Source organism: Macroventuria anomochaeta, assembly GCF_010093625.1.
Source record: "Macroventuria anomochaeta strain CBS 525.71 unplaced genomic scaffold BU25scaffold_15, whole genome shotgun sequence".
Lineage (NCBI taxonomy): Eukaryota > Fungi > Ascomycota > Dothideomycetes > Pleosporales > Didymellaceae > Macroventuria > Macroventuria anomochaeta.
This window is the reverse complement of record NW_022985376.1, coordinates 410,736-418,047: the sequence shown is the minus strand read 5'-3', so window position 1 is coordinate 418,047 and position 7,312 is coordinate 410,736. Positions and strand designations below refer to the sequence as shown.

The 7,312-nt window shown below is 48.7% G+C and overlaps 4 protein-coding genes across 4 annotated transcripts; 3 read left to right on the top strand and 1 right to left on the bottom strand.

Moving 5' to 3' along the window:
- Positions 1–506: 506 nt before the first annotated feature.
- BU25DRAFT_458305 (uncharacterized protein) lies at positions 507–872 on the top strand (the record flags this gene model as incomplete). The annotated part of the gene is made up of 1 exon (XM_033710193.1): positions 507–872. The coding sequence occupies one exon, from the start codon at positions 507–509 to the stop codon at positions 870–872; it is 366 nt and encodes a 121-aa protein (XP_033562108.1).
- A 249-nt stretch (positions 873–1,121) lies between these two features.
- On the top strand, positions 1,122–1,700 carry BU25DRAFT_468103 (uncharacterized protein; the record flags this gene model as incomplete). The annotated part of the gene is made up of 1 exon (XM_033710726.1): positions 1,122–1,700. The coding sequence occupies one exon, from the start codon at positions 1,122–1,124 to the stop codon at positions 1,698–1,700; it is 579 nt and encodes a 192-aa protein (XP_033562107.1).
- Positions 1,701–2,208: 508 nt separating this feature from the next.
- On the bottom strand, positions 2,209–5,049 carry BU25DRAFT_421420 (uncharacterized protein; the record flags this gene model as incomplete). The annotated part of the gene is made up of 3 exons (XM_033708085.1): positions 2,209–4,172; positions 4,271–4,560; positions 4,613–5,049. 3 exons carry the CDS (start codon positions 5,047–5,049, stop codon positions 2,209–2,211), a joined length of 2,691 nt encoding a protein of 896 aa, XP_033562106.1.
- Positions 5,050–5,440: 391 nt separating this feature from the next.
- BU25DRAFT_367402 (uncharacterized protein) lies at positions 5,441–6,675 on the top strand. The gene is made up of 2 exons (XM_033703870.1): positions 5,441–5,620; positions 5,675–6,675. Exon 2 carries the CDS (start codon positions 5,694–5,696, stop codon positions 6,573–6,575), a length of 882 nt encoding a protein of 293 aa, XP_033562105.1. The 5' UTR covers positions 5,441–5,620; positions 5,675–5,693; the 3' UTR covers positions 6,576–6,675.
- The last annotated feature ends 637 nt before the right edge of the window (positions 6,676–7,312 follow it).

Below are 7,312 nucleotides of genomic sequence, written 5' to 3'. Positions count from 1 at the left end.
GCTGACTGGCTCTGTGGCTATTGACGACGCGAAATTTGCTATCATTTCCCTTGTAGGAGGTAGACGGCTAGCTGTAAGCTCCTCTATATACTTGACAAGCTCGTCCTCCTGTTGTGGAGTGAGCTTTTGTTGTGCAATCGCCTTCTCTTCATGCGATTGCATCTCGTGTTGATATTTTCGAGACAGGGTTGAGCGCACAACCTTATGTTTTTTAGCCAGCGCTGTCCATGGGATCTTATCGCATGGTATCATAGAGTCTATCTCTTCAAAGGCAGATTTCATAGTCATTGTGGCGTTGAGTAATTGTACAGTGAAGTATGGGTACAAAAAGGTGGTTCGGCGCATTACGCGAATCCGCGCATTACGCGCACGGACACGGTATTAGCCGCAATCTCGATTGGTTTCAACACCGGCTGTGCGCATGCAAAGTAGATAGCTATACTTCTCAAAAATCAACCAATTTCAGCCATTTTTAGATATTCTATGAATGTGCAATTGTTGCCAACATGCCAAAGGCCCCTCAGAGACGTCTGCGCAGATATTTTGAGACTCCTCCACGTGAATTGGTACCGCTGGAGGAGGAGAAGCCAGCACAGCTGCACACCCCACAACACTCGGCTGTCATAGCAATATTGTACTTCTGTCAACAACAGAAGATTCCCTGCAAACTAGAAGAGATAGAGGAGGTGTTTGGCTATCCTACTAGTACATCTTCAGATGTTGCAGCCTCTGGAAGGTGCAGAAGACTACAGAATCACAATACTGAGCCAGACACTTGTGGCGCTCTCCGTCAACTCAAGAACTCAGACGTCAATGCTATTGTTGACTACATTGTCAAAGCACCATTTGAAGAGAAGGGAGACCCTTGGTAAGATCTTGCTGAGCGTGCTGGTGTTATAAAAGTATGGACAACACACAGAGAGAATGAACAGTTCTGCACCAGAACAATCCAGAAGAGAGTGACAGAACTCAGTGGAATGAAGAGCCATAAGGCAGTGGTGAAGGAGCGTCACAGGCCAGATCAAATTAAAGACAGATGTGTCTGGCTGGATGAGCAATTGAAGCGCTTTTCCACCAACAAGAGCTGCAGAGTGATACTCTGGAGTGATAAGATTCACTAGATGACCGGTCCTTCATACAACAAGGATGTGACGAGATTGCCAGGGGATAAAAACAAGTACCATCCTTCCAATATTCAGTATGAAAAGGACCACAAGCCAGACCCAGAAGAGCAGGATTTCTTCCACATCTTCATTGTCATAGGGTATGATTTCAGGTGGTGCATCCCATACAAGACTGGCAAGAAGAATGGGAAGATGAACAGTGAAGTATACTGTGCTCAGATACTTCCTGCGCTCAAGTCTGAACTGCTAAGAAGAGGGGGAGAGTATATGCTATACCAAGATCTGGATTCAGCTCATAAGAGTGCTCGTTCAAAGAAGTGGTTGTATCACAATGGTATTAATTACATTATGGCACCCCCAAAGTCACCAGATATGAGTATTTCTGAAACCTGGACAAGCCAACTACGCCGTGCTTTCTATGAGAGAAGCTGCCCATCTGAAGCGGCTGGTATTGCAAGGTTTTACAAAGTGTGGGATCAGCTGTCAGTAAAAAAGATCAACAACACAGTAGATGGGTATCGCAACCGCCTTGTGAACATTTGTAACATTTACCAAGGCGCTGCAAGTAAATACTGATTAAGCACAATCAATTGGTCTATTCAGAATTTCAATAACTGCTGTGGTTGTTGAATATTTGCGTTGTGAAATACCCTCCTTATTTCCGACTTTCACGCTCGGACGAGAGCTACAGTACTAGGCCAAAAGTTTGTTCGCTTAGCGGACTTCCTCACCAAAAGTCACCTCTTTCACCTTAAGATATCTACCCTTCTAAATAACACAGAGCTATAAAATTATACTTTTTGAAAAAATTTAGTAGAAGAGTATATTCTAGAAGTCTTAGATCTTTATCTTATTTCTAAGACTAGAGAGAGAGTAGAGAAGATAGCAAAGATAGATCCTCTAAGAAAAAAGGAAGATTAAGCGGGGTTTATTACTAGTTCCTCTTTACCCCTCCTCTAATTCTATACAAACTTAAGATTAATTGCTAAAACTTCAGAGAGTGTTAAAAAGAGATATTTACTTCTATACTTCTTTATCTTATATTATTTAAATAATCAGAGGCTGTTATATTTATAGAATATGGTCAATTTTGGTGGGGTAAAGCCGTCGCGAACAGACTTTTGGCACCCGACTGTAACGTATGTTGGTCTGTGGTAACCACTGTGCGCACATTATCCTTTTCCTCCTCTTGCTTGCGCGCGTTGAATAAGCGCTGAACAGTCTCGTGAAGCGCGCCTCGGACTTCTACTCCATCCACCCTCTCAAAGACCGCGTGTAGCATGCTGTCGATCTTAGCCACCCAGTCCATAATCTTGCGCTTGGAAATGGGTGTAACGAAGACATCGAAGACATCGAATGCATCCATGCTGTCGTAGCCCCACCCGAGACTGTTGGCGGTCCTGTTGAGCTTGCGACCTTGCTGCATAATGGATGTGACAGTCGTGTCTGTCATAAGGGCTAGATTGTGAGTTTCGAAGCCGTGAGGTACGAAGTTGAGAGGAAGGGTAGACGATTTCGTACGGTGAAGACCGCCATCTATCATTCGACGAAGCCGAGTATTAGCTGCGAGCTGGGGTGCGTACGTCATATCTGAAGACCTAGTTTTACGTACAGGGCTTGAGGCCGGGCCTGGCAATGTACCTTGATGGATTTGGAAGAGTGTATCCATCTCCTGAGCTGTACCCGTTGAGCGACGGTACAAGTCGGCCGATTGTGGTCTGCATGGTGAACTTCGCATTGAGCTATCTTGCTCAGCGTACGCTCGAAGTTGTTCAGCCATGTGCTGTGGGTGTGGGTCACTTGATCGAGCAGGAGAAGTAATATCAAGCGAGGCACGCCTTCCCAGGCCGAGGAAGTCACGATTGTCAGTATTGTTCTCCGAGGTCAGTCTCGCCTCTACCAAACGTTCGGCTGCCGATAAGACCAGAGACATCTGCAAATTGAACGCATCACCATTAGAATGGAAGGACAGACCTTGTTGTCGAGGGCGCTTTTGAGGACGAGAGGCTTTGGCCGCGTTACGCATGGACAGACCGAACCAAGTGTCATTCGACTGGGGAGCTGGCTGTACAAATGGTTTGTTATTGAACGATTGTTGGGGTCTAGGATTGCGTCGTGGGGCTACCGAGCCCGCAAGCAATGCATCCGAGACGGCTTGAGGTGCCGTTTGAACAAAATCAGGAGGCATTCTCTCTTCGAATGATGGCAACTCAGGAGAGCGATTCATCCGTGGACCTGGACTGTGACCAAACACTGAACCATCAAGAGGAGCAGGCCTTGGTAAGCGTTGAAAGCTTTGCTGTAGCTCATCGTTGAGTCGATCACTGAGTGCGTTGGCTTGCGATGAGGTCTGAGAGGTCAAAGGCTCGACGGGCCTAGATTGATGTGGTGTAGCCGCGGGTACAGGAGACCGAGGTGCTGTAAATGCATCGCTTTGGCTTTTTATTGGACTAAGCAACTGTCCGTTGCTAATTGGCTTTTTGGGCTTGATGGGAGCGTTCATGCGGGCAATTGTCCACGGGTTGGAGAGGGCTGCGTCGTGGCGATCTACATCGGGTACGTTCTCCTGCAAGAACTTAAGATCTTCGTCGAGACTGTACATGCTTGACCTCCAGTGTGGTTGCTGCTGTTGTGCTGTCGAGCTGGAAACATCGCTCTCCTCAACAGGGGGGTCTTCATGAATGGAGAAGGACATCTGTGGTCTTGGCAATGGCTCCTCGACGTCAGATATCTGAGTTGGCTGCGTGACCATCAAGTCTTTTGACTCGGTCTCCTCGGTAGGATTAGCACTGTTCGCATTCTCCGGATAGTATGAGACAAGCAGTCGGTCGACCATCGCAATGATAAAGTTCTTGTCGCCAAAGATGACTTCGTCTTTCGCAGGCTCAATATTGGGATCGTAACTGTCGACTGGACAGATGATGTTCAGGCAAAAGAAAGGGTCCTTCACGTTTGCGAGTGTCGAGTTAGCCTTGCGGAGTTTCTCTCGGACGGCGGTCGCAATCTTCTTGAGAGTGCCTCGGTTGAAAGACACCGGTCTGGAGTCAACTGAGATGAAAGTACCGTGGTTTGCAACCTTTGACCCAGTTGCAGTGGGCTTGGCAAGAACGCATGTAGTTCGAAGCCGCTCAATTCGAGTTCTGTACAGTCACATTGCAAAGCGCACTCTGTGCCAATGATCTTGAGAGCAGCATCTTCGACGTTGGCGTTCGCTTTGGGTGCATAGACGAAGTCGCCTTTGTTGTTCTTCGCCTCCAAGACGTGCAGTCTGAACCGAACGGCAGGTCTTGCGAGCGCATAGGCCTGCATGAGACGTCGGATCTTCGCAAGGCATTTCGCTGAACCTTTGATGGCCAGCTCTTCCCGGACCTTCGCTGACTCCAGCAGTTTTGTAACCTTGACTGTAGTGCCGACTGGATGGGAGTCGCACTCTGTTCTGCATTGCTGTCAGCATTGTGGTTCACTTACCCCTGAGTCGACGGACTCACGAAGTGAACTCGCCATTGCGCTTATAGGTGAGCTTTACAGCCACTGGCTCACCCTCCACGCGAGTCGTGGCCAATACTGTACCGGTCATGTCGGCTATACTAGCGAGCGCTTCACCACGGAAGCCGAGCCACTTGCCTCCTACCTCTTTCAGACCGTGGAAGTCTCTGATCTTACTGGTGCAGTAGCGACGGCAGGCGAGTGCTCGGTCTTCGCCGGGTATGCCGTGACCGTCATCCTTGACCTGAATCGAGTCGATCGTGTTAGCAGTGATGTCAACAAAGATACTCTTCGTTCGTGCATCGAGGTCATTATCGATCAGCTCCTTGACGACTGAGGTGGGGTAAGTGAGCAGTTGGTGAGAGCCTATCTGTCGCACTGTTGTTGGTGGAAGCGCTGCGATACCTGGCGGTGCACTGCCTCCTGCCTCGTCTGTCATTATCTGCACAGTGTGCAGCGTTTCGCAAGCACTGGTAAGCTTGGTTTGAACTCAGGGTGTGGTGAGTCTATCGGCTTGCTCAACATGAGCAAGCTCATCGCGCCTTCCTTCTCTGCTTATCAGCAGCCCGAATGGCCAGGTCGACCACACGAACGGCGCACCATCAGGCGACGCAGCTCTGCTACTTCCGCTGACATCTTAAATGCTCGCCCACCGTGTTTCGTTATATCTAGACGATTTGGATGAAGTTGTAGATACGAAGCGCAAAACCATCCACCTTGAAGTTGAGGATGCTTTCAATCTGGCCAATCACAGCGCTGCCGCTCCGTCATCGGGAATTACGAACTTCTGAGAGCGCGCAATGAGTCGGCTCCATCTCTTTATCAACACCCTCCCTACTTAGCGATTCCTAAAAAGCTCGTTTTGTGCTCGATTCTTTGTTCTTCCTGAGTCGATCGTTGTGTTGTGTGTTCCTGCAACGCCAGTAGCCAGGCTCATTGAGTGCCCCACTTTTGAATCGAAGGCCGATTTCGCGTGTGGTTTAACCTAATTTTCGGAGTTGACATATACTGTATGTATGGATATCGCTCGTCGGCCGAATTTTTTCTGACCATAGAACTTCTAGATCTGTGGCGAGACCGTAAATGTCTTACACAACAGATGCTCAACGTTGGCGAGCGTTGGCGACTCGTGATCCCAACGCCAACGGGCATTTCTTCTATTCAGTCAAATCAACGCAGATATACTGCAGACCAACTTGTCCTGCAAGACTTGCGCGACGAGCAAATATAAGCTTCCAGAAGACCATTGCGGAAGCAGAAGCGTTGGGCTTTAGGGCATGCAAGCGATGTAGGCCGAACGTCGAAAACGAAGATCCACAGGACAAAGCTGTCGCGAAGGCAATGGGCTTTATTGAAGAGGCGGCAAGAAAGGGCGAAGCGAAGACCTTAAAACTGCATGATCTCGCGAAGAAAGTCGGTCTTACTCCGAGATACTTCCACAAAATCTTCAAAAACAAGACTGGCACGACACCACGAGAGTACACGAACATAGTCGCGGCGCAACATAGTAGCTCGAGTCTCACATTGGGGTCCGAGGCGAACCCATCACAAGTGAAATCCTTTGACTGGGACACGTTCGATATCTCTGAACTAGCAGAATACCAGTTCGACTCGAATGCAATATTAGACGACGACTTCATGGCGAAGGCAGCAGAGATCTCACCTGCAGGGACTGGTGAGACCTCATCATTGCAGACCTGGGTTGTAGGACCACCCGAATGTGATAACTCAGACACCGATTCCACACTGTCGCTTGAGCAGCTGTCAAACTTTAGCGGATTGGATCCTACTATCATCGACTTTGGACAGTATCAGAGTACGAAAATAATGCCCGTGGATCCGGCTTTCGACTTCGATCTAAATATGGCCATGTTGCTCCACGATGATATAGCGAGTGCTGGCTTTGTACTGGACATGGCACAAGATTGGTCCGGATCAAATATTCCAATTGCACCAGGTCCCTGAGCTGACCGCGTATCGGCAATGTAGATGTCGTGTGTTATGGTCGCAGCGAAGAGCGCCCAGGCTCGGTATAACGTTGGCACAGATTCGGTGTTAAACGGAGAATATTATGTATTTGTCTACTCTTGCTATATCTCTGGTGCCATACTGTCGTTGTCCGTGCAATGCGTTGCAATCCACCAGCAGCCCCATCGTGACCGTAGCTCCCCCAGCAGAAATCGAACGGCCGCATGTGGTCGGCATGCGGCGGCCATGTACGTTGCGAGAGCGAAGCGGCAGTCTATCGTGCGATCAAATCACCTGCATCTGTGATTCCAGAGTCAGTGCATGTGTCATGACAGTGCCTGCAACGTGTAGTGGAAATTTCGCTCTCAGCGACCGATTTATAAGCAGCGACGGCGTAACATATGTCGATGCTAGCCATACCTTTTCCGGCTCTTCCTATAGATTGATATGGTCTAATGTATCTCATCTTGTAGCGTGGGAGGGGTGCTTTGCAGAAAATTGAACGTACCACTGAAAGCGCATAGGCTGCGTCGTTACTGCACATTAGCAACAAGACAGGCAATTAACACATGTAAGCGAAGGAATCGTAGAGCGAGCTGCTATGGGCGCGTGATACGCGCAACATGTTCGTGTTGTCCAGCTGGTGAAGCTTCGAAGCTTCGTTGGAAAAGTTGATTAAGACCCACACTGCCAAGATCACTAACTGCATAGAGCACTAGCCTAATAACCGACCT

Excerpts from the sequence above, each read along its gene's own strand:
- BU25DRAFT_367402 (XM_033703870.1), top strand. The coding sequence starts at position 5,694 with ATGTCTTACACAACAGATGCTCAACGTTGGCGAGCGTTGGCGACTCGT.